Raw genomic sequence first — 27,273 nt, forward strand, 5'->3', positions numbered from 1 at the left:
AGGCCCGCGCACCGCGATGAAGAGTGGCCCCCGCTCGCCGCAACTAGAGAAAGCCCTCGCACAGAAACGAAGACCCAACACAGCCAAAAATAAAAATTAATTAATTAATTAAAAAAAAAAAAAAGATTTAAAAGATTGTTTTTGTGAAATTAAATGAGGTAATGTCTGTGGGAAAATCTGGCATGAACAAGCTCTCGATATATGGTTTCTTCCTTCCTGAATGCCATTAGCCATGAAGTTGATACCTGACCATGGCTAAGGAGAGTAGCCAAGATGAAGGACAAGGGAGTCATGGAAAAGGTGGCTGGAAAGTAATCCCTTGGTCTCTTTCTAGAGAGGTACAGGCATTAGGAAATAAGATTCTTGAAGAATTTATAACACTAAATACATTTAAGGAATTAAGAGGAGCGATAGTAAATATCTCAGTTTGCTTTAAGCGAAGTGCTTCAGGCTCTGAACTGTTCACCCAGCTCATCCCTGGGAGCAAGTGTGGAGAGCTGTCTAGACCCTGTCCCTGCTTCAGATAGCTGCGTGAAAATGCCTGTGTCACAGCACGGATCATTTTCTCACTGCTCTCCAGAGACTGAACACTCTGCCCTGTTCCTTCCCAGCCTCAGTCGGGACTGAGTGGAGAAGCCTCTACCTCACACAGCAGGCCCTAACTGCCACAGTTCCTTCCGCAGAGAGCTTTAAATTCTCTGCCTTTAGTCATAAGCCTCTTTCTTTTAACTGGAACAAATCATTGGTCAACATTTACCTCGGGTGAAGAGGAGACAGGCCTCTGCAAACTCTTCAGAAACAGCCCGGGTTTCAAAACCAAAGACAGTTGTGTAAGCAGTTTGGAAACAAACATGCTGGACTTTCTCCCTAGTGTAGCAGTTAGGAAACGCTAACTAGTTTGGCTAGTTTGAGCGACCAGCTGACCAGCGAGCACAGTGAAGCAGTAGAATAACAACATCCAGAGGTGGTTTGAAGGAGAAACAGAAGCATTTTGACTTCATACCCTCTCTGAGCCTGGGTTTCCTGAAATCGTCACACCTGCAGCAGAAGGAAAATGGCAGAGTTGAAGGTAAGAAACTGTCTGGCCACTTCGCTGTGGCTTCTTCAGCCACAACTCATGGAAGCGTCTGAGAATTCCAGAGCTTCAGAGTCAGAAAGAACTTAGAGAGACCCTCGTCCAAGCTGTTGCGTTCAGAGGCTTCGCTGTGGTGTCCGTAAGCATGGCTGGGGCTGGGGGATGATAAAGAAAAGAGATGATGGTCTCTAATTGTCCATCTCTTGCCTTGCTCATTTCATATATTGTCTTGGGAATCTGTAGACGTCATAAGGGCTCTCCTCCACCATGGACAGACATGTTTCTCACTGTGTCTGTTTGCCAGCCCCTACTCTCCCACACCTTCCTGATGCTGCAGCTTCCTGGACAGCCTCCAGCCGACCAATTAGGCCTGTTTAATCTATTCAGTTATTTTGAGGCTCACAATTAGTGCTTGGCCAGTAGAAACCCTAGCACTTCCTCTAGGAAATAATTCCTTTTTATTATTTAATCTTCAATTGAAAAAGATGTGTGGGTTATGTGCTACTAATGAATTAACTCATAATCTTCAAAGTAAATCTGGAGGTAGCCACTTTACCATTAAGGAAAATAAAGTTCAGAGAGATTAAGTCACTTGCCCAAGGTCACTGCTGATAGGTGATGGAGACTGGATTAGAAGTTGGGTTTGTCTGAATCCATGGCCAGGCTCCAAAAGGAGCCTTAGTGGCATCTGCTAGACTGAGTGCCTTAAAGCCAGTGTCTAAAACCATGCCTAGTGTCCACCCCAGGCTGGCATCAGTGCCCAACACATGCATGTGGGCCTGAGTAGAACTGCCCAGAATGTTGACTCAAGCCAAGCGTGCCAGATTCCAGGCTTCTCTCCAGAGTTTGAGCACTTCCTGAATGCCCTTCAACTGATGCTGAGTTTGAAAATCAAACATCTTCCTAATTAACAGGGGTCCTAAAACCACTCAACACCAAAGTAAAAGAGTTTGCTTCTTTATGCCTGATCAAGAGTTAGAAACACTGAGAAAGAATTCTCATTCTTTCATTCGGCAAATATTATATGCGAATACATGATGCCACGAATTAACATAGGAAAGGCACTGAATCTAGACTAGGCAGGGCCAAGAGAAACTTCTCCAAGGAGACTGTTCCTAAGCTGAGTCTTAGGAGAGATGTAGAAATTGACTTAACTGTAAAGGGGCTAGAGGAAACAACAGGTGCAAAGGCGCAGCACACACAGAAAGCCCTGCACGTTCTGGGATCCAAGAGTTAAATTTGGGTTGCTGCAGGGACAGGCAAGATGAGATACCCAGGATGTGGTCAGATGTATGGATCTGGATCTCAGGGGAGGGGGTAGAGCTAGGAGAATAGATATGGGAGGTCATCATATCAATGGTGGTAGTTGAAGGCTTAGAAGAGGGGGAGTGCATAAAAACTTCATTTCCTGATGAAAGGCTATGGGGAAGTTCAGCAGGGGTGGAAACATCCTTACCATTTATAAATAAATTATATCTAAAATCCTATCCTGCTGAAATTTTTAAGCAACTTATTATGCACAGCACCAGCACACCAACGTAAATTGCATGCTGATCTTTGTTCTCAATTTCAAAGGCATTTTTCCCAGGCTGCTGTCTAATCTCTGCAAGGAAAGGTTAGCTCTACAGATCACAAATCCAAACACAGAAAGCCAGATTGCATCACTCTAATCAATACACATTATAAGTTAAAAAAAATATTTCTCTGCTTTTATTTCTTCCTTTTAATGGATATGTCAACACAAAGTCTCAAATGAAATCACATTTACATAAAAGCAGCACAACTGGGGGAAGAAAATTCAAAAGATAAAATAGTAAAATTAAATTTTAAATGAACCACCCAATGTTCTTAAGTCTTCTACAAGTCCACTTCTACAAGCCTTGATTTCTTCATTTCTAAAAAACAGAGCTGTTTAACATGCAGACTTTGGGCCCCAGCACCAAATACTTTGATTCACTAGGTATGGGTCTGTATTTAACAAGCTTTGGCTTGTTAAATTAGCTTTTGGCTAATTCTAATGATTAGCCAGAGATGGGACCCCATGGTCTACATAATTATTGTATTCGTTTCCTGTTTCTGTTGTAACAAATTACCACAAATTTAGTGGCTTAAAATGACCAAATTAATTTTCTTACAGTTCTGGAGGTCAGAAGTCTGAAATCAGTTTCACTGGGCTTAAAGTCAAGGTGTTGCCTGGTTCCTTTTGAAGACTCAAGGGGAGAATCCATTCCCCTGCATTTCCAGCTTCTATAAGTTGCCTGCATTTCTTGACTTATGGTCCCTTTCACCATCTTCAAAGTGCATCACTCATCTCTGCTTCCATCATCACATCACCTTTTCCTCTTCTATAATCAAATCTTCCTCTACCTCCCCCTCTTACGAATACTTATGATTATATTTAGGGTGCACCCAAATAATCCAGGACATCTCCCCATCTCAAGATCCTTAACTTAATCACATCTGCAAAGTCTCTTTTGCTATATAAGGGAACACTCACAAGTTCCAGGGATTAAGACATAGATATCTTTGGGGCATCATTATTCAGCCTACCGCAGTTTAGCCTACTTGCAATAATCCTCAAGTTCCCCTAACAATCTATATCCTATGTTCCCAACAAGGTTAACTAGAAATACTGGACTCTTTGCACAGGAGAAAAAGGTAGCTATAGTTCCATCTCTACCCTGACTTCTCTCTCTTTCCCTCATGCCCAGGAAAAGGAAGTGAGGTATAGTATCTGCTCGTCCCATCAGGGTGTTACCCAGAATCAGAGTCATGAGAAAGCACCTCATAAAACTACTCTGACAAATAAATCATATCCTGGGGACCAGGTGAAAATTAGAAAGCTGTACACTAGGGAGCTGCCAAAGAACTGATGGTACTGAAGTTACATGGAGCTCAATAATTTGTTCTTTCATTTAGAAAGGATGTGTATAATTCTCTTGGAAGGAAACAAAATTGTTTCTATGTGGGATCAAATTATTCAGAAATCTGGATTGAAGAAAGCATATAAACACACTTGCTTAATGTCAGACGTTTTTATTTTCAATTTTTTGGTATAAGGTATATTTGTATAGTCACTGAACCAGCTGGAGTTGAAAGCTTGGATTTTCACAGCTGATATAAGCAGAGTTCAGATTCTGTCCTTGATCTCAAAGCCTTGGGAAAGCAGCTGCAGAATACTGCTTCCTTGATTCTGATACCTTCAGCAGTAAGGCACATGATATTTTAAAACTCTAACAAACTCATCTGTAATTTTTCTCTCAGGGGATTAGGAAAACCAACTGGTTTGAGAATGACTCAGCAGTTTTCACCCCCCTCTTCAGCCAATGCACCTCAGCTAAGATTGAGAAACCAATTCAGAACTCACACCTCTCTCTGAGCTGGGTGGCTCCCTTCCAAAGCACCAACTGTTCTTTCTACTTTCTTTTCTACTTTTTAAAGCAGTCTGAAGCATATGCTTTAAAATTACATATAGTAAGTCTCTTTTCCTTTGTTCCCAACGTACAAATAACCCTGGACTCTGTTCTGAGGCCAGCAGTTGCAAAGAATGGAGAAGGTTAATGAGTAAACCCACCCACTCCTGCCAGAAAGCTCAGCGCTCAGACCTTCTTGCCTCCCTTTGCAGAGAGAAACAATGCTGCAGTTGAACAAAGTGAAGCCACTGTGATACTCAGTGGCTTCAGGCAAGATTGGTCTGCAATTCCATTCCACAGAACCGAAGATAATTTCGGGTCATTACCATTTCTCAGCAGCTCAGATTCAATCTTCTTGATGGTGAGCAGGAGGTTCATTAGAGAGAAGAAAATTGTATTCAGTGGAGAGTCAGAATGCTGGATGGTCTCTGCCCTTTCCCCAAAGAAATCATTCCAAACTGCATGCCGCTGTTAACCAATCTCTGTGTAATATAACTCACTGTTTTTAGTGCTGATAGATTTTCAAATATAAAAAAATATTGTGTCTGGAGGCAAAAAAGAATAATTTCACTTCCATTGCTTTCTAGGTCATAACATTTCACATTTGATATTCCTTCCAAATATGGGCAGCTGTTGCCCTGATCATTGCTCACACATCCAGGTGTGTTACATCAATCTCATCCTGCTCCGAGCTGCTGAGAATTCTGGAGGGTTTATCCTCCACCCACTTACTTCCTTCTTATATCTCTTAAAGACATGTACTCAGATGGTGGCATTTCACTCACTGAGTGACACTGCACTTTCATTATCGTGGGCTAAAATTAAGTATTGATACATTTATGAGGAACAACTATAGGAAGAAAGTGGCCTTTTTTTTGATGTTTAAGTTAGAGAAAAGGGGGTTCTAACCCTACTTAGAGCAGGATACATACACTCGTGTTAGAATAGGCTGTAAGGCGGACTTCCCTGGTGGCGCAGTGGTTAAGAATCCACCTGCCAAAAAAAAAAAAAAAAAAAAAGAATCCACCTGCCAATGCATGGGACAGGGGTTCGATCCCTGGTCCGGGAAGATCCCACATGCCACGGAGCAACTAAGCCTGTGCGCCACAGCTACTGAGCCTGAGCTCTAGAGCCCATACTCCACAACAAGAGAGGCCACTGCAATGAGAAGCCCGCGCACTGCAACTAACGGTAGCCCCAACTCTCCACAACTAGAGAAAGCCTGCGTGCAGCAATGAAGACCCAACCCAGCCAAAAATAAATAAATAAATAGAGTAGAAAAGAATAGGCTCTAAGGGAAAAACTAAATCAAACAATAGATATCTACTGAGTACCTTCTATAAACCAGGCGCAAGGCATATAGAGGTAAACCCGATGCCATGGTTCCAGCCTTCATGGAGCTTATAAACTAGCAGAGAAGCCAGACAGTGAACAAGAACTCACAGGTGTGTTTAAGTGTTGTCAAAATAAGTTTTAGTGGCTCCGCACACTTTACTTTATTGAGAAACTCCCTTTTCTTCCTCTGGATGAAAAGTAAATTGATGACAATCAGAATGAACTCCATTGTGTCACTGAGGACAGATTCTGATCTGGCTATTCTCCTGAAAGCCACCCATATCTTCAAAACTTGTTTTCCTATATCCACATAGATGCAAATATATTTACAAGTGCTCCATAGATGAGCCAGATGATGTAGGTTTTTGCCTGTAGCAAGGCTGGTTGGAGGGCTTTTTCTCAAGGGTTTTGCTGTCAGATTGGATCCACACACTCTTTACAGCTACTTGTTTCAGCGTATGGAGGGGAAGTGGGGCTCCAACCTCAGGGAGGTTGCAAGCTAGGCCAGCCAGATCTTACTAACCTGGAGTTGAGGTGATGCCTGAGCCATCTCCCCTCTCAGGAACTCCCTGAGGGGCCCAGAATTAAAGAAGCTGTTCTTGGAGTGGGATAATTAAGAACAAGCCCATAAATCAACTAAGTACAGCTAAGGATGGAAAGTCCATGTAATATCCAGCACTCTTCTCCCAATTAATTGGTGGTCTTCAAAATTCACACAGAGAAATTATCTTTCCTAAATGGTTCACATGCCAAGACATAGCAAAGATGTTATGTATAGAATGTGATACACAAACATATGTGCATAAAGAAATTTTTACCTTCATAGACAGTCAAAATAGCAAAATACTCTTTAAATCCCATTAATGGTGACCTTTGTGTCTTTGTCACATGCAGTACATTTCTGGATTCGGTAATGAGTGTGCCTCAGAGGATCCTCGCTGCCCAGGTGCCCTGCCAGAAGGACAGGTATGAGTGAATAGAATATTAGCTTGGAGAACTCTGAATTATAAGAATGAATGACCAGCTTTCAGGCCAAGTGCTTCTACCCACCATCTTGAAAATTAGCCTGTGAACTGTCTAGGAGTTTCACAAATCATTAAGACAATTGGGATGCAGAACAATGACAATACAAAGGTTAAAGTTGGATAATAGTTACCTATGGCAAAGCACTTAGTCCCAAAAAAGTAACACTAAATTTAGGGCTTTCAAGAAGGTCCCCTAGGTCCAGGGTTAAGGGACTTCCTTAAAGTTCCCTTGAACAGCATAAGATATGGCAATGATGAGAAAATAATCAGTCCTTGTTAAAAAAAAAAAAAAAAATGTGTTCACAAAGATGTTCACACTAGTGTTGGTTACAACAGCAAAAATATGGCAAACAAAAATTTTGTCAAAAATTATTAAGAATATTTCATGGCATGAAAAAATGCTCATGATATAGTGTTTCCTCTTTTTTTAAAGTGCTAATTATTAACAGGACTACACATATCATAGGGTTCCCATTTTGGAGGATAAGAATGGAAGGAAATATACTCATATGTCAACATTGGGTTATTTCTGGATGGTGAGATAATGGCTTATAGTTTATAAATTTTCTACAATAAGCATGTACTACTTTTCTAATCAAGGAGGAAAGTCACCTAAAACATTATTACAAGAAGGATGTATGGGTTGGAGATGGTCATGTGCAGTGAGTGGCCCAGAGCATCCCCATCCAAGACAGAATTCCCCCACTGAGTTGTTTGATGAGAAGGTGGAATGCTTTTCTGATGGAGTGATGTCATTTATTGCCTCCTTTGTTTTAGAATAATCCTCAAGTTTGCCCTTACAATCTGTATGCTGAGCAGCTCTCAGGATCAGCTTTCACTTGTCCACGGAGCAGCAATAAAAGAAGGTAAAAGGATTAGGTTAATTCTGACCTGCAGTCTATGGGAGCTCTGACTAGTATTTAGTGCTGCCTCCTATACCCGGGCCACAGCCTCCCAGGGTTGCCCAAGAGCCTGCTTCTAACAGGCTGTGCTCTGGGTCATAGTCAGGGGAGGATGAACCTCACCTCCAGCTAGAATCAAGTGACTGATGGAAGAAGGGGAGAGAGCAGCTGCACAGAGCCTAGAAAACAGACATGTCTAGTTCCATTTATAATTTGTTACTTGTACTCAGAAGAAAGTGTTCCTCATAGTCTGGCCTTCCCCTGGGATTGTGCAGTTGAGTTCCAAATTTTGATTTACTTGGGAGTTTTTTTTATAATGATTAACTCAAAATTATAGAAGATTCAGTGCAATATCTTCCTCAGCTGACTAGAAGTATTATGTTCTTTGGATGAAAATGTTGGATAATCCAAGCTTGGGTTAGATGAAAGGTCATGTATTATGACCCCTGGTGGTTTGAATTAATAAGGTTTTTTCTCCTCGGAATTTGTCTTTGCTGGAAACCAGCACATTCATTAGCACAACGTGTCATGATCCATGTTTGCTCTAATCCTACAAGCCAGGTCAATGAACTCAGTCTCTTGGTTAACTCCTTTGGGGCAGGTTGGTTTCAGTAGCTGTTGTGGTTTAGGGAAGCAGTTGAGTGTTGTGAGTTAAACAAGCAGTGTCTAATTATGGGAATTTCAGAATAGGACACCTGTGTAGAGGGCTGCTGCTTGTATTGGAGTTTGGGGGAGGAGAGCAGGCAGTCTTGTACTGCTTAGTGGAAGGTGATTGGGTTTGTCTCCAGCGAGTCCTCCTGAGAAGTAAATGAGATAGAACAAAAGCACCATGGACCACACAAATGATAGGTTGTCCCCCTTAGGGGTTAATCGTGCCCACTCTGGAGGCAGGCCTCCTGAGTTTAAATCCTGGCTCCTTCTCTTTCCAGCTGTGTGACCTTGGGCAGGTCATGTACCCTCCAAGAGCCTTCTGGTTTCTCATTTGTAAAAGAGATAATAATAGTACTTATCTCATAGCTGTGATGAGGATTAAGGGAAAGAACGTATGTAAGGTGCTTAGCACATTGCCGGGTACATGGTGAGTGCTCAATTAACATTAATTATTATCATCATCATTATTGCCACAGTAGCAGAGTGTCTCCCTCCAATACAGTGTATCCCTAGGAGGCTGTCGGAAAACTGAGTGGCAGGTGCTATGCTACCATGTCAATATCAATATTGCTTCCCTCTCAATAGATCTGTACATGGAGGGGAAAGAGATAGTTTCCCATACTTGTCAAATCAAGATTAATTCTATCACTATTTAATCATCTCTCTCTCTCTGCAAGCCCAGATAGCCAAGGTAAGGTAAGCACACAGACAATTCCTGTCTATTCTAATTTATGACAGCCTGGCCTCCATGACTATGTTCTTGACTTTATGACCCATTCACTAACTGGACACCTGGACTCCGGATTCTGCTGCCTGCCCCCATTATTCAGCAATATCTTCAGCCAGCAGGAGCAGAGCCCTGTTCCAGGAGGCTGAAAAGGAGCTGTTGGCATTTCATTAAGACGCTGGCACCATTCCCTGAATCAGAATTAAATCTCTGTCCAGCAGTGTAGTGCTGCCTGGGGAGTTTTATAAACTCAGCTAAAAAACAAGGGACACTAGGCATGGTTCACCCATCTGTTTAGAACTCTTCAAAGGTATCCACAAGAATTTTGTGAAAATGCTCAAAATCCCCAGTGGGAAGATGGAACCAGCCCCATCCATAGATGAGAAAGCCTGAAATTCCTACATTTAGTCACTACTCATTCAAGCCACAGAATTCAGGAACTCCCCCACCCCCACCCACAAACTATCAGAGAGTATATCTATCAGGGGTTGATTTTTATCTGATTAGTTAGCTGATCCCTTAGGTCCTGAGAAGGTGAGAGCCAGGACAGAGATTGTAGGAAATCTGGATCATCAAAAAAACCCAGATGATTAGGGGTAGGCAGATAGACAATTCAACACACATCTAGTAAGTGAGCACCTATTGTGTGCCAGGCATTCTAGGTACATAAACTCTGAATCCTCACAACAATCCTTGGAGATAAGGATGAGGAACATAGGATCAAGAAAGTTTTGGGAATTCCCTGGAGGTCCAGTGGTTAGAACTCTGAGCTTTCACTGCTGAGGGCCTGGGTTTGGTCCCTGGTCAGGGAACTAAGATCTCACAAGCCACACAGGGTGGGCAAAAAAAAAAAAAACAAGAAAGTTTTGTAACTTGCCCAGGATCACACAGTCGGTTCTAAAATACACACACACATGTTCTCAATTCCGTATAGAACCTAGAGAGGCCTAGTTAATTCATGGCCCAAAGTCCAATGTCTGAGATTACTTCACCTAGAGCTAGAGGAATCAAAAGAAAACTGAACAAATCTAGCTAGCCCTTTAATCTCCCAAATGGCTCAGTGTAGGGCCAGGTCAATTCCACCCCCTGAAGTAGACTGTCCTGGGGCTTAAAGGGCCAGAGCTTGTTCAAGCAGGTCTGGTCTTCCATTGCCCCAAGTGGTGTTCCTCTTCCTGCTGTACCCTGTCAGGGTAACAGCCTCTGAAAGGACTTGGGTCCCTCTTAGTGAGGTTCAGTGTCCCTCTCAACTTCTGGATGGTTCTCCTCCTGGTGTCCTTCAGGGTTCCTTCATCAGAGTCTTCTCTTCCTGAAACAAAGCCAGAAATGTACTATAAGAAAGTAAAGATGGATGCTCTTATAATTTTAGATATGTTAATTTCCTAAACATCTTACAAATTAACATCAAAAAGACAACCCAATAGAAAAATGGTAAAGGACTTGGGCAAGTAATTTATAGAAAAATTCCAAGGGACCAATAAACATACAGATTCTCAACCTTACTCATATTAATGGTAATACAAAATAAAAATGAGATAGTATTTTTCACCTACAAGGCCAAAATTATTAATAATACCCCCTACTTGTAAAGATGTGGGTGATCAGGCACTCTCACACATTAGTGTTGTGAGAATAAAGTGGTACAACAATTTGGCAATTTTTCTTATTATGCATTGGAAATATCTTAGAGATTGTACAAGAAAATTGCTAAGTTCTGATGCTTCTGAGGATTGGCTCTGAAGAAATTGGAGGAGAAAGCCATCTAAGTCTACCTTTTCAGACTTTTTAAATTACTTGAATTATTTTTATCACTGGCATGAATTACTTCTATAATTTTAAAGAAGAAAATTGATTTATATTTCAAAAATGACAAAGAAACCACCCATATTGTCTCAATCTGTGAAGGATTCGTTGTCCTCACTTTCCAGAGCCAGAGCAAGGATTAGTATCCAATATGTACATAAGCTAATGTTTTTCTATGGATTTGCCTGCACAGATATCCCTCAAGGTACTTTCCCTTCCTTTATAGTTGTCATTGGGAAAGGCAATTCTTTTTTTGTCAGTATGGAAATAACCAAGGGCTACAGGCTCAATTTGAAGAGTGATGGATCGTGTGGAAAGGTGGGAAGAGGCCAGGGCTATGGGCAGCAGTGGCTATTAAGAAATGATGCTGTGTCATTGCTTCTCACATTAAAGCCCACAGATCATTGTTGACTTGAGCGTCTTCCTAATGGTATTTCCTGAGCCAGTCTGTGCATCACTCATAACATCACCCTAAGGCTTATGTGTCCTTGTTTCCCCCCAGCTGGCTATATAGGATTCTACCTTCGGTTTCTCACAAGCCTTTTGAATCCATTGACCAAGGCCATGTCACTCACAACTGGGATGAAGTTGATCCTGATCCTAACCAGGTAACCTGGTCCTGTGAATTGGAGAATAGCATGTATCCAAAGCCTTAAGTACAAATATTTAAGTCTAACCTGGGTCTTTGAGAAATTAGACAGATTTTTTAAATAAATGCTAAAGTGTATCTGTTCTTTTGCTCAAACTTGGGTAGGAATTTTGGAATTGATTGACTGTGCCTGTGCACGTGTGTGTGTGTGTGTGCGTGTGTGTGTGTATAAGCTTTCGTTTTTCTAGCCTAATGGCTTTAGGAGTGCCCCAGTGAGTTGAATGAATGGAAATCATATAGGCTGGTGAAAACACATCTATACACCCGTAGGTTGGTTGGTTTGTTTTTTTTTTTGTTTTTTTTTATTTTGGTTGGTTTGTTTTAATCTAAACTCACCACAGCATACTGAAAACACATTCAACACTTATGCCTCTGAAAAGAGGCCTCTGATATAGAGAAGAGAGGCTTGTTGTCTGACCTGGATTCTATAAGTCTAGTGTCACCTAGGAACTTCCATTCCTTGCCTAAGAGTTTCCTTCTTTTGGTCTAGTGACAAATGGGCTTTCCCTCTGCAAATCAGTATTATTTATGTACTCTACTTTCAGTAACAAGACAGACCCATTGCTATAATGGACTGAGCTCCTTTTTTTTTCTTTACCTTTTGAGCACCCCAGTGTATTCCCTTTGCCCCTGAGTTTAGGTACATGTCACTGATCACAAGAGCATAATGCAGGAAGGAAAACAGACCTGGGTTTGCACCCCTGGCCCTCTACTTGTCACTGTATCTTTGAGCTACAGTGTTTCACTTGTAAACTGGGATAATCATGACATCTGCCATGCAGTGCAGTTTTGTGAAGTTTACTTGACAGAACAGGTGGTGAACATGCTTCGCCCAGTGCCTGGAACACAGTAGGCAAGAACCATGACTCTGATACAGCCATTTTGATATATTCACTTAAAGGCAGTGATAGTACATGTAAATCTCAGAATTTATATTCAGGTAATTCTTTTTTCATTTTACATTTTTTTAAATTCTGAGGTCTCCATCTGCCAAACTGGCAGAAAACAACTTCGTCTCAGTCTTCCCTGAGAATCTCTGGTTTTAAACAATGCCAAAGTAGGACTGGGGGTTGGGCCATGCTGGTTGGTTCTCTTTCACTTGATGGTGTTGAGATGCCCATTGTTCTGCTGCTATCGTGTCAGGCCTGGGCATGGAATCATCTGCAAGATACTTCTAGTCTTGTTGTCCCAGACATGCCACACAACCATTTCTTCCTTCTGGGAGTTGCTAGGACATGGGCTCAAGGGTCCCCTCTGTATTCAAAGTTCACACAAATTGATCAGTCTCTCTCCCTCGCCTTCCGTCCACTCTCCTCCCCTTCCACAACTCCTTCCCACAATCCAAGGAAATCTTATTTCCTCTTGGTTTACCAAGATGTGTGGTCTGTATACCTGCTAATCCCTTTCCCTTAAACGCTTAGACTTTTTGTAGAACAAGACAGAATAATTTAGAGTCACTTTTGGTTTCCTGCCCTGCTCCGTCTTTTCCCTAATTATGGAAATCTCAGAGAACCAAGTAACTGCTTGAGTGCTACTCACCCCTCTCCAACAGGGACAGGAAGAGAAGCCTTAAGAGTGGAAAAATATGTGAGTTAGCAACATACAGTATCATCCACCTCACAGTCATTTTGAAGCCAAGACATTCTGTTTAAATAACTGACCCTTAAACTTGTGTGAAGTTTAGTGCATGAAGCAGACATCCTCCCCGGTCTACCACTGGCCTATATATGGCCTTTGAGCCTATGGGAAAAGGCAGCCCAATCCCCAACCCTGCAGGCACAGTCCCCTGCTGAGACACTGCCCCTTTCCGCTTCAGCAGATCAGGGCCCTGTGCTGGACACAGTTTGCACAGCCAACCTGTGGACCCCATCTTTACCTGTCTGAGTCTCACCTGGGATCCTAATCCAATCCCATACATCCTTCTCTCCCACACTCTGGGGTTAGGAACCCACCTGGCAGACACACTCATTTAATCATTTACCTCACTCATTTAACCATTTACTTCCCCACTCATCTCACAAAAGGCCATACATCATTCTATCCAAAGTCGCTGTTCATTCTTTGAGAATCTGCTTGACTCCTCAATGGGTTACATCTCAGATTCTCCAGTTTCTCTCTTAGAGTTACAATGGTCATACTTGTTTGTTTTAGATTAATAAATAGACCTGACTGCTTAATAATAGGACTCCACCTTTCATTAGAAATAATAAAGGATGGTTGCCTATACCTCTATAGGATTCTTGGTCAGGCTAAAAATTAAGCATTTATTATATACTAGCTTTGGAAGGTTGAGAAGCTATTTGAACCACAGTAAGTTTTCTAATTCTTTTCTTCAGGAGGCAAAGAGAATCCCCAATTAAGTTTCTGACAGTTCTCTCAAGTAGAGCCAAATCTCATATTATACAAAGGAACAGTGTGGCTGTAAAGTCAGCAAGTAAGACAAAAATTAAGTACAAACAAAATTATCTCTGAAAAATCCCTTAAATCACCCATAAAGTATAGGATACATGGCTTTGTGTGTGCTACTTTGTATGGTAATTCGTATGCACACTAAATTTGAGAACCATTGAACTAAATTTGAGAACAATTGAGCATTGACTAAAAGAGAGATTATAGACAAAATCTGAAGGCAGATGTTTGGGAATTCAAATTGTGGAGCCCTTAAGGTAACTATCGACCAGTGGTGTATAGGGTGGAGAGGGGAGTTCCAATGCCTCTGCCTGCTCATATCACCCACACAGTTATCTAAGTCTCTTTATACATCATCATAGATTTGTGCGTGGTTGTGTGGGCAACAGTGGAGCCACACCTATATCATTTTGTTTGGGGTGGGGAGGTGAGGTTTTAAACCTAACCTTTAAGGAAAATGTGAGTGTGATGTGTAATATGTAATATGCTCAGTAATATCCTTTTATTATATAATATTATTATTGCTATGGCTACTATCAATACATTTTTTTAAACATGAATACAACACTTCACAATGATAATTTGGGGGTACAAGTGGCTTATCCATGGAAGCTAACCTCATTCTGATAGAATTTTTCTGGTTTTGTCTTATTATAAAGGTAATGTATACTTATAAAAACTTAAATGATATAGAAATTAACAAAGTAGAAAATGGAAATCTCACCCCATATGTGAGAGTCAAGTACATCAGTTGTGCATGTTAATTCATTATTTCATAAGTAGTTAACATATATTTAGAGAGAGAAGTTTGAGGAAACTGCATTTAAAAGCCTGAGTTAATGTAAAGGCATCAAAATAGCTGCATCAGAAGTTTCTGCTTGCTTTCTAGCAGAACCTCAATACATATTTGTTTCCTTCTCCCCTTCCCCATTTCCTTGCTTTGCATTTTTCCTTGAACTTGTTACCTTCCTCCGGTTTTGAATCTTTCAGGTGCTTTCTACATAGTGGCCACCAAATGTATTTCTTCTGCAGTATTTCCCCTGCTCATTTTCAATGTTGTGCTCACACATGTTGGGACAGATGTGCCCCAGAACTCTATCGTGCCTCTTTGGACACCAGCTCCATCAAGGTAGAGGTTTATCCTCCTCCCGCTCTGTAACCTACACCTGCCATCCTGCTTCCCTTGTCCTGATACACACCCTGGCTGTTCTTGCAAAATCTATCCTTTTGTCTTTCCATTTACACCTTCTTGACAATTTAATATCTCTTTCTAATTTTATGCTTCATTAATTAACCACAGCAATCTGCATTCATCACTTTCCCCCCATCTCCTTGTAACCTCTTCCAAATATGTACTCCATACTCAAAGAAAAAGTCTGAGAAAATTATATTTAGATACACATCTGACAGTTCTTCTCAGCTGAAACCTGTAGAGTAGGTATGTTTTCACCTGTCACAGACCAAATCCAATGCTTCATCAGCTTCACCAACTCCCACATTAGTCATCTCTGGGAATTTGAGAACATGAGAATTACTTAATATTTCCTCCAAGGGAGCATTATGGGATATGCTACCATCACCGTCATCTTTGATACCCTCCCAGGAATATTGGAAACTATGCCCCCAAACCTTCATTTTCTTTTAGGGTATATTTAATTAATCATCTAAGAATTAATGCAAACTGTTTTTGAGTGTATTTAGATTCAGCTGTGGACATAACAAGTTCAATCCATTAATATCTCACATAAGAAATATACCTAATTTTGTTCATCATGCACCTTCCTCTAACTTCTGGAATCCCAGAATTTAACAAACAAATCTACATATAATTTAACTGTAAGTTTACAGATTTCAGTTAGCATTCCTGAATCAGATTTCCTCTTTTAAATGTCAGAGTCCTTTAAAGTTTATCTTTGTTATCACTACAGCCCTAATGTCTTAATTGTTGGAAAGTCAGACTCTTGACCCAGTTAAGCCTCAGCTGAGGAAATTACCTTTTAGTTCTCAATCAATATCATTTGGACCAAGTGAGAAACACCTCAAAGCTAATTAAAGATTATATCATAAAATTCCCTCTGCCTCCAGGACATACAAATTATCAAAAATGTTTCAAAACAATACATCCTTAGTCGGTGTTTGATGCCTTATTTGTCAAACTCTTTAGATCTCACTATCCTAAAAGCCCCCTCCCTCCAAAAATGTCTTGGATTTCCCACCTCTTTAAGCTTTTGCCCAAGTCTCTCTTATTCATAGCAACTTCTTGAGAAAGTAATCTAAGCCCAGTTTATCACCCCTATTCACTCCTAACCCTTTGCAATTCAACCTGCCCAGATCACTCTACTGAAAGTATGTATACCTTCTTTAAACAACAATAATGCACCCCTTACCATTAATACATGTTTTTATTCAAAACTTACATAAAAGTGTCAATGCCTAATAATCCCACCAATGCAGAGTTAACCACTTCTAGTGTTTTGGTTTCTTTCTTTCCAGTCTTTTTCTTTGCATATATATGTAAATAAATAAGGTCTGGGGTCTCATGTAGCCAGAGACCAAAAGTAATTGAAAATAATCCCAATCTTCATGTGCTTCTCCTGAAAACCTTAAGGAGCATCCAGGCTATGACCCACAGCAACACTTTTCAAAATCCCCTTCCCCCAATTTTTCCTAGACTCCAACCCTCTCACACCTCTTGTCTTCCCCAAGCTCCTCAGGCCTGGACCACTTGTTCATGGCTTGCCTCTGCCTGCCCCTACCTTCTGCCTCTAGAAAATGACAGAGTGTAGGTCCTCATCCCATTTTCCCAGGACACACACACATACATACACACACACAGACACACACACACAACATTGATCTACATGGTGAGACTGGAGTTCAAGGGACTGAGGGAGTGGGAATGAGCAAAGCAGAATTTTCCATAGGGAGCAGGGAAGGGAAGGAGAAGAGGCTGTGCATACTCTTATATTAATGCTGTTTGTGTCTGTCTTTCTCTATCTGACTTACTTCACTAAGTAGAGATTATCATACTACTTATATGTGGAATCTAAAATATGATAAAAATGAATTTATTTATAAAACAGAAACAAACTCACAGACAGAAAACAAATTTATGGTTACCAAAGGGGAAAGGGGGAGGAGGGATAAGTTGGGACTTTGGGATTAGCAGATACAAACTACTATATATAAAATACATAATCAATAAGGTCTTACTGTATAGCACAGGGGACTATACTTAATATCCTGTAATAAACCATAATGGAAAAGAATATGAAAAAGAATATATATACATATACGTGTATAACTGAATCACTTTGCTGTACACCAGAAACTAACACAACATTGTAAATCAACTATACTTTAATTTTTTAAAAAGTAGTTACATATATATTTGCTGTAAGTACAGTCATTCTCTAATACAGTTTTACATTCTGGTTTTTTTTATTTATTTAAACATCATATTTTGTGCCTTTTTCCATGTCTTTTTAAACTTTTTGAGTGTAGATGATTTTTCATAATTCCTCTATTGTCAGATATTTAGATTGTTTCCAGTTTTACTATTATAAATCATCCATGGCTAAATACAATCCTTTTCTCCTCAACGTCCCAAAGCCTGGAACAGTTGACTTCCCTCTTTTCTTTTATTTTTTTATTTTATTTTATTTTTTAAACATCTTTATTGGAGTATAATTGCTTTACAATGGTGTGTTAGTTTCTGCTGTGTAACAAAGTGAATCAGCTATTCATATACATACATCCCCATATCTCCTCCCTCTTGCATCTCCCTCCCATCCTCCCTATCCCACCCCTCTAGGTGGACACAAAGCACCGAGCTGATCTCCCTGTGCTATGTGGCTGCTTCCCACTAGCTATCTATTTTACATTTGGTAGTGTATATATGTCCATGCTATCTATTTTACATTTGGTAGTACATATATGTCCATGCCACTGTCTCACTTCATCCCAGCTTACCCTTCCCCCTCCCCCTGTCCTCAAGTCCATTCTCTGTCTCTGTGTCTTTATTCCTGTCCTGCCCCTAGGTTCATCAGAACTATTTTTTTTTTTTTTTTTTTTTTAGATTATCCTCTTTTCTTCCTGGATCTGTGTCGTTTCCTGTGTTCTGTGACATTGTGTAAACCTGCAAAACAGGCCATCTCCAAGGTCCTGAACTAGACTCTCTTGCCCCTGCCCTGTCTCCATCATCCTCCTGGGAGAGAGGGAAGTACTTACTCTCTCCTGCTCCTCACTTCCTCTTCCTTCTTGTCTTTCTTACCTTCTTTTTTTCTTCTCTTTCTTTTCACCCCCATCAGCCCTTCCCTTCTGTATTAGTTTGCTAGGGCTGCCTTTACAAAGTACCACAGACTGGGTGGCTTAAACAATAAAGATTTATTTTCTCACAGTTGTGGAGGCAAGATGTCTGAGATCAAGGTGTCAGCAGCTGGGTTTCTTCTGAGGCCTCTCGACTGGCTTGTAGTTGGCTATCTTCCCCTGTGTCTTCACATCGTCTTCCCTCTCTACGTCTCTGTGTTCAAATTTCCTCATCTTACAAGGACACATCATTTTGATCAGAGCCCACCCAAATGACCTCATTTTAACTTAATTGCTTCTGTAAAGACCCTATCTCCAAATACAGTTATATTCTGAGGTACTAGGGGTTTGGACTCCAACATACGAATTTTGGGGAGAAGACAGTTCAGCCCAATTCTCCCTTTGCCTCCTCCCCTTTCCTTCCGATTATCAGTTAGTGAGTCCCACTTTCATTGGACTCTGTTTTAGAGATGAAGTGTTAATTGCTGCTTATAAGAAATACCCAGCTTTGGTGAACTAAGAGGAGGAATTCCTTGAGCAGCAGGGGGGTTTTCTAGCCCACTTCACTTCCCACCTATCCCCACATGTATACATCTCTGCAGGTAGAATTATAGATATCTAACTTCACCCAACATAATTTCAGCCCAAAGCTTGGTATAACCTGGTAGGCCATGTTGCAGGAAGTCAGTCCCACCACTTGGGTTTGGAAGCTATCCTGGGGCTGCCTTCACTGTAGAACCTCATTTATACTCTAGCATCCACTTCTTCTCCCTCTCGCCATCTTCCACATCTCCCATGTTTTACTTTTTAAAATCTAACAAACATCATTCGTTCCCATGACATTAACTATTACCTCTCTGCAATATGTTTTACAAATCTCCCCACCAACTTCAAACCCCACAGGGGACATTGCCATGTGTGTGTCCCAACTCAACAGGATCCATACTGAAGACATCATAGTCCCATCCAAACTTTCCTCTCTCTATGGCTTCTCTAGGTCTGTTAATGACACACCATTCTTTCACACTCAACCTGCTATTACCCCTCCCCTCCACCACTCAGCCAATCCTTAGAGTCATCTTTGAAAACTTCTTTCTCTCTTTACATTGAATTAGGTGCCATGTCTATAGAATGGTGATTCCCATCTACATAAAAGTTACCGGGGTGACTTGTTGAAAATGTAGATTCCCCGGACTCCCCACCCAGAGATTCTAATTCAGTAGGTCTGGGATGATGCACAGGAGTCTCTGTAGATGATTTCCATTCAGATTGGCTCTGGACCACACTTTAAGAAACACTGCTGTAGCATTTGCTCCCAAGATGTCTCTGGTATCTGTATTCTCCTTCGTTTTCTTCACACCCCTGGTTTGGATCTCTTTTCCTCTTACCAGGACTGTTAAAATGGCCTCCTAACTGATCTATGTGTCTTCCCACCCTATCCCTCACATTGCTGCCAGACTCAACTTACTAAATTATCATTCAAAAATATTTAAATCCTGTCATTACCTCTCCCTCCCACTGCCCAGCCAATCAAGTGCAGGCTCCCATGACAGGTGAATTTTATTGTATCTTTCAAGCCCTTCCCTCTCTTCCATGTCCTCTACCCATCAGCCACACTGGAACCTTCACCATTCCAGGACAATACTCTAAATTTTCTTGCCTGGGTGCTTTATTCTCTTTCATCTACCTAGAATTTTCTCTTCTTCCCTCACAAGTATCCACCCATCCAAATGCCACCCATAATTTAAGACTCATCTTAAATACCACCTTCTTCATTGAACTCTTTCAATATTTCTCAGAGTATTTGAGAGTAGGATCTATGTCTCCATCATTTTCATATAACCTGCAGTGTCCAGCACATGCCTTCTTCCAAACGGTAGAATCACAAGTATTTGTTGAAGTAACTCCCTGATAACTCAGATCCCATCATCCTATAAATAGACTAGATCACATTTCTCTAAATGCATTCACTGGCACTTGCCAACACCGCAGTGCACATTGCCCTTTTCAGCCCTTTTGGACAGTTTGCTGGCTCTTTTTAAGTACATCTCCATCAACTTGCATTTCACTGCTTGGAAAGATGTTGAAGCTGTATGCAAACCAGCTTATTTTACTGTGTGTGTCTCTTATTGCTCTTGTGTAAGAATGTTAAATATGCCCTGTACCAGGAATTATTCCTGAGGGAACATTCCTGCTTATATTTCTCTTCCAAAGTCATTTCCAGTTATCCATTTCCTTGTTTTTCAATCATGAATTGCCCATACTTGCAGGGTCTTCTTGTTCCCTGAGGGCAGAGACTGTCATGTTCACCTCTGGTACCTAGCACAAAACCTGGCACATGGAGTGGTACAATAAATCATTTGAATGAGTTAATATATAGGGATTGGACAAGAATGCTGACTTTGAAGGACCTTAGCAGGATTTGGGTCCCAGGAGTCAGACTGGGCCAAGGCAACTCAGCACCAGAGGAGCAGTAGATAAGGGCCCAGATTAGAAGACCAAGTACAAGACCATTAAAAGGAGGCAAAGCCTGGGTTCAGGAGCCATGGAGATCATGAATGGTTTAGAAAGCAGATCAAGACAGGCTGAGATTAAAGAGCTCAGGGTTTAGGTTGCTAAGGGAGGCTGAGAAATTGTTGGTATCAGTTCTTAGTAAAGAAAACTTAACTGCTCTAAACCATTTGTCTTGTCACTCTAAAATAGAGATAATAATTATGGGAGCCTTAGAGGGTTGTTGTGAGAATTAAATGTCATCCAACAAATATTTATGGAGTGACTACTATGTTTCATGCTCTGGGTGCTGAATAATGGATATAAAACCCTTAGCTTTACCCTCAAGGGCAAGGTCAAATAGGAATCCAGGTTTCTATCCATGAAAAAATGTCATCTAAATACTATGCTGGCTCATCTTTTTTTGTCTTCTCATGAAAGACTTTTAAAAGTCTAAACAAACTACAGTGATTTGAATCTTCCTTTCCTGTGCTCTTACCTATTACCTCTAAGACTGCCAAAGAGTCGCTCAAAGCCTGATTTCTCTCCACATAAATTATGTTGCCTTTTTCCTCAAATTCTAGATTTGCTGAAGAATTTAATGAGCGAATGTTTTATTTTAACCCCCTGTCCCATCTTCCCTAGTCTGGGCTGAAACTCACTGTAGTGCATTACCCTGGGCCTCTCCTAGCCATAGCTGCTGCTAACGACTGTTTGCATATTATGATCACAAAAGCATCTACAAGTTACTTCCAAAATCTTGGATAGATGTTATCAACTTCTAATGATATGTCTACCTCTAGCCCACCAATGTTGTTGAGAGTATCCAACTCATCCAATATAGTTGAGTCCAAGGCAGCTTTGGAGGGAATCTCACATAGTGTTGAAGGTGATACTCAGATCATCCAGTACACCTCGCAATCTTCTGACTTTGGAAATACTGAGTCCAATTCTTTGGTTTCATTTACATCCTTGAGTATGAATTTCAAATCCTGATCATTAAATATTGCCACTGATTCTCCTACTCCTTTGGTAACCTTAAATAATTTTTAATTCTAACTTTAGTCTCTGTTGAAGATGCTTTCCAAATTATTTTTGACCATCTCACTTCTAGTAAGAGTTTATTTTCCAATAGAATTTGCAGACCACAGCTGCAAAATATGTGAAGCAATGATAGAACTGAAAGGAGAAACAGAGTTAATCCACAATTATAGTTGGAAACATCAACACCTCTCTCTCAACAGTTGATAGAACAAGTGGACAGAAAATCAGAAAGGATATGGAAGAACTGAGGGGTTTTCACATGTATAAAGAACTGACTTATATTTTAGAAACAATCTCAGGACTTTTAGAAACATTTGTCAATTTACTAGCTATTGCCTGAATGTCATTTTGACTTCCAAAAGTCTCACAAATTTGCTTTAGTCTTGTTCTTTGAGATATTAGCAATGTTCTCAGTATCTTATATTTGTTCATTCATTCAATCATTCAATACAAATATATTAATATCCACTATAGTCAAGATGTTGTATTGGGTACTTCCATTGATTTCATTGTTTTTGAAATGTTAATAATTGAATTCTGTGTGGGGGTTTCTTTAGCAATAATATATAATATAAACAAAATTAACTGTTAAAAAGTTATAGAATTAAATCAGTTAATAAGCATCCAGTGACTTGCCAGAAGTCACAGAGTAAATAGGAACAGAGGCAGCAGCAGAACCCAGGTCTACTGGCTCAGCCCAGTGCACAGTCCCCTTGGGCTGGCCTTGGATCAGAGGGTTACTGCTCCATAGCATGCAGTTAGTCTGAACATTTGGCTTTAGCAGGAGATGTTTCCACTCTCCACTCCATAGCCTCTTCCTGTTCATCCTCTCCTCAAATTTCCCTCCCTGCATTCAACATGATATTGCACCAAAACTCTTGACCCAAATCTCTTACCTGAAGACTCAAAGCTGGCTTCTGCTTGTGGGTAATGGGTTTATCAGAACTACCTTGGGGTCTTTATTATTGTTCATGATATGCTGAGTATAGGTCCTGCACAATCCTCTGCCCTCAGACTCAGCAGATAAATTACTCCTTTCCCTATACCATCTCCATCATCTGAAGGGCATCACCTTTTGCATTAGAGAAGGTTCTTCAAGACCACCGCCTCATCCAGGATGTGGGCTCTATTGAAGGCATGTTACCTACATCATCATGTAGGTGCCCTTCCACCTTCCACTCCAGGCTCTCTCTCTTCATGACTGATGTGCTACAGAAGACTTTGAAAAACTGACCAGCAAAAACCTAACCAAACCAACCCATTGTCCTCTCTGGTTCAGTCTTTCCTACTCAAAATGTACCAACCTCTTCTCTAGGGGCCAGGACTTTATTTCTGCCCACAACAGGTATTTTTAGTTTCAGGAAGATCTACAAAGGTGCTGTCTTGCTGTCAAACCCAAGTTCATGTACCTGATGCACAGTGAGGCTAAACAAAATGAGATGTCAGAGTTTGGAGCAGAGAAAGATTTATTGCAAGGGCCAAACAAGGAGAAAAGGTGGCTCATGCTCAAAAGGGCCAAACTCCATGATGATTTCTGGGGAAGAGTTTTTAAAGGCAAAATTTGGGGTGAGGACTGCAGGGGGTGTGACTTTCTTCTGATTGGTTGGTGGTGAGGTAACACAGTGGTGTCTCTGGAATCTCAACCTTCTGGTTCCAACCAGTCTGGGGTCTAAGTGCTTGTTGTCAGCATATAGTCACCATCTTCCACTGGGTAGGGGTCTTAATTTCTGCAGAACAACTCAAAGATATGCATCAGATACAGACATGTATATCCCTTGAGGAGGAACCAGGAGTCCTGTGACTCTCTCTTCTTGAGCCTGCTCTTTGGAGCTCAGAGAAGGCCTAGCAAACTAAAGCCTTTTTTTTTTTTTTTTCTACAAACAAGAAACAGGGGACACCTGGGAGGACCCTGCAGGGTCCTGCTCAGTTTCAGTCTCGGTGCAACAAACCAGGTAGTGCTTTCCTATTACTGGGATTCTCTCTTGCTTACTTGCTCCCTTTTGTTTATTTCTCTTTTTTTCTTTCTTCTCTCTCTTTTCTTGCTCTTCTTTTTCCCTTAGGTTTGCAAACCTTAGACTTGTATTATTTAAACATCCTTGCTATTTGGTAACTGGCCCTAGATACAACAATTTAGTTGATTGACTGATTGGTTGGTTGACTAAGTGGACTTTTCTGAACATGAACATGAACAGCAATACAAAAATCACAGGCTCTCTGGGTTGGGTGTGCTGATTCTTAGACCATAGCTGCACATTAAAGTTTTTTTATAAGACAGAGCTTTTATAAAATACTGATGCCTGGGCCCTACCTTCTCAATCAGAATTAAGATTCTGATTTAATTAGTTTTCGGGTCTCAGAGACTCTCTGGGTGATTCTCATGGCTTGTTAGGGTTTAGAATCTCTGGATAGATCTAAAAGGTTGCCCAGGTAACCACTGATCGGATACTTAAATCCCTTCCATTGGGAAATCTAGAATGATGACTCCTCTTAGAACCAAGATTCTATGTAGCATTATCTTCCAGACAATCTTCCTGGGTGTACAAACTCTGCACTGCTAGTAAACAGGGAAGCAGCAGGTAATGGTTCATGGTAAACCAAAACCCCCTTCAAAAAGCCAGCAGCGCTTAGCTGTGGCCCTGGCTGATGTCGGGGGAATATCCTCCTAGGTCAATGGTGCTCGACCAGGGAATATTTGTCCCCCAGGTGACATCTGACAATGTCTGGAGACGTTTTTGGCTGTTATAACTTGAGGGAGTGCTACCAGCATCCAGTGAGTAGAGGTCAGGGATGCTGCTAAACATCCTGCAATGCACAGGACAGCCCCTGCAACAAGAATTGTCTGACACAAAACGTCAGTAGTGCCAGAGTTGAGAAACCCTTTCCTAGATCCTTGATCTCAGGTTCCCCCCACTGCCCCAGGAAATATCATCCTCAGTGGAATTAGTCCTAAACCTTTTCCTTCTTTCTGAAGCATGATTTCAACAATGTTTTTCAAATCAACATCTTACATTCTTTTCAAGTAGTCCCAGAATGTGATAATCCTGCTTTGCTTTTAAGAAATAAAGGCTGCTGCCTGACTGTGTACATCAGAGAGGCAGGATCACGCCAGCGCTGCCTTTTCCACGTGCTGCTTCCTTTCCCACCCAGCTGCCTCTCTGGACTACAGAATGAGCTGAGCCCCATGACCCACTGGAGGGCCTGCCTGGCCTGCCTTGACCAGGCACTGCAGCCAGTGGAGCCAGCCCTTGGGGTGCAGGTCACTCCATGAGATGTCCTGAGGCTGCTGGGTTTATCAGCTGCCAGACTGCCTGGGTCAGGCCCGCGGCCAAGTTGATGAATAAGTGCTGGGCTGACACGTCTAGTAGGGCTCAGACCTGCTGATTTTATTTCCTACTTGCTTAGATCATTTCATTATTAAATTAAAGATTGTTGTGATTTAAACTGAACCGGCAGGAAGCCTGGGGACAAACACGGGGTTTGGTGAAGAAACTGAACCTGGTACTGCATTTACCAAATCCAATCTCAGCTGGGTGCTTTTTCTTTCTCTTAAAGAAATAATTCAAAACTCCAAGGGCTAGAAGTAAGAAGTAGAGCCTTCCCCTGCAGTGTCAGGAGCCCACACAGAGAGGCTGGCACACCAGGAGAGGGAGCTGATTATAAATAGCATAAAAAGCAGCATCAGTCAAAACTCACTGATGTGCCAGAGCAAAATGTTAAAAGAAATAGCTTCTGAAATAGGAAGCAATGATTTTTTTATTTTTGTAATTTAAAATGCTAAGGAATGAAGACAATATATATACATATAGGTTAAACATTCACACACAACACAAACATACACCCTGCATACACACACAGAACCCAACTGAGCCCCTTTAAGGAAATGATGGATAATTATTAAATTGAAAATAACAAAATCACAAGTAGTCAGAGCCTCACAGAGTGAGCAGCTGTCCTTCTTCATGCTATTTATTGAGAAAGTCTATGGTTTCCCCTTGTGAAATAATTTTTCTGTGTGTGTATTTTTTTTTCCAGCTGAGATGGAAACCATTTGAGATTCCAAAAGCCTCTCAGAAGAAAGTGGACTTCGTGAGTGTAAGTCAATACTATCCACACCTGCCCACCACTCTCTTCTCTTCTGCGGTGAGTGATCCAGCCATTTGCAGGCTGGGTGCCCAGCAGAAACAGCCCTGGAGGCAGGCAGCAGACCTAGCACCACCTGCCTCTGCTTTTGGGGCTGGCAGAGGGATGTCTTACGTACAGGCACTATATGGCCACTGACACCAAAGGGCGCTTGTGAGCTATTTACAACATCTCCAAACAGCCAATGGAAATTGGGCATTTACCTACTTCACGTTTCTTTGTTCCTGGCTAGAACACGGGTTCTGAGCCTTTTTGTTCCATGGACTCCTTTGAAAGTCTGGAAGCCAGTGTTTTTATTTTATTTATTTATTATTTTTTTTAAGCCTGTGTTTTTAAATGCATAAAATAAATTACATAAAATTACGAAGAAGCCAATTATATTGAAATACAGCGATAAAAATATTAAAATAGCAAATTTGGTTTGGTTTATAGTAATATATATGCTACCTTCTTAATGCACTAAATCACAAGATCTATGAAAAGATCTAATAACTATGGTTATTAAAAGTATGAGCATAAATGATATTTTGGGATATCTGTAACAACTATAATGTGATATGAAAGCATCTATGGTTTCTATTAGTACAAGGTTACAGGCACTTCTACAACTGCTGTGGTTTGTTGCTTACATTCACGTCAATTGAAGGAAATGATAAATTTAAGTCAGAGATTAGTGAAATACATATATACTTTTTTTCCCCATCCAATTTCATGAACTCCCCAAAATGGATCCCTGGGCTAGAATAGCATCGACTCAGGGTGGCAACTCTAGTTAGCACAATGCTGATTAGAAGTTCTGCTTGGTAGTTATAGGTGCTGGGAGTATTGGAACACCTGTGCTCAGAACAAAGCATATATAGGGGAGAGGCTGGGAACTACAAGGAGGTGGGGCTCAAAGAAGCCAGTGGAGGGTTCTGTACACCAACCTCAGCTCATAGCTTACTTAAGGAGAGTCCAGGTGCCCAGCCTTAGGCCAAATTGTTTGTTCCATGTTGAATTCTTTATCGTATTAAGTGCTCCAAGCCCTGTGTGGGCTCATCTAAATAGGCCCCAAACTTGCAAATTGAGTTAAAATATAAAAAGAAATCCCTCACCCTGGATGAATTATAGCTATCTGGAGGAACAGAGCTCCCTCCTTTTGGGAAGGCCCATGTGTTAAAGTCTTTGGGACTGTGGGTTATTAGCAGAGAGGATTACAGTTGGTCAGAATACTTTCCTCTACCCTGTTCTAGAAAGGTTAGGGCTGACCCTATTCATAAGCAGAGGGCTACCCACATGGTAACGTATATTTGAGGGGCATTAATT

At 41.1% G+C, this 27,273-nt stretch overlaps 1 protein-coding gene across 1 annotated transcript in view; it reads left to right on the top strand.

Moving 5' to 3' along the window:
• Window positions 1–921: 921 nt before the first annotated feature.
• The window catches only part of HGD (homogentisate 1,2-dioxygenase), a 45,048-nt gene continuing 18,696 nt past the window's right edge, over window positions 922–27,273 (top strand). Inside the window, exons 1-5 of the mRNA XM_059922144.1 lie at window positions 922–1,069; window positions 6,718–6,789; window positions 7,626–7,714; window positions 11,431–11,536; window positions 25,861–25,920. Of these exons, the coding sequence (XP_059778127.1) occupies window positions 1,055–1,069; window positions 6,718–6,789; window positions 7,626–7,714; window positions 11,431–11,536; window positions 25,861–25,920 (342 nt within the window). The 5' untranslated portion in view covers window positions 922–1,054. The remainder of the gene's footprint in view (window positions 1,070–6,717; window positions 6,790–7,625; window positions 7,715–11,430; window positions 11,537–25,860; window positions 25,921–27,273) is intronic.

Source organism: Balaenoptera ricei, chromosome 4 (assembly GCF_028023285.1).
Source record: "Balaenoptera ricei isolate mBalRic1 chromosome 4, mBalRic1.hap2, whole genome shotgun sequence".
In the NCBI taxonomy this organism is placed as follows: Eukaryota; Metazoa; Chordata; class Mammalia; order Artiodactyla; family Balaenopteridae; genus Balaenoptera; species Balaenoptera ricei.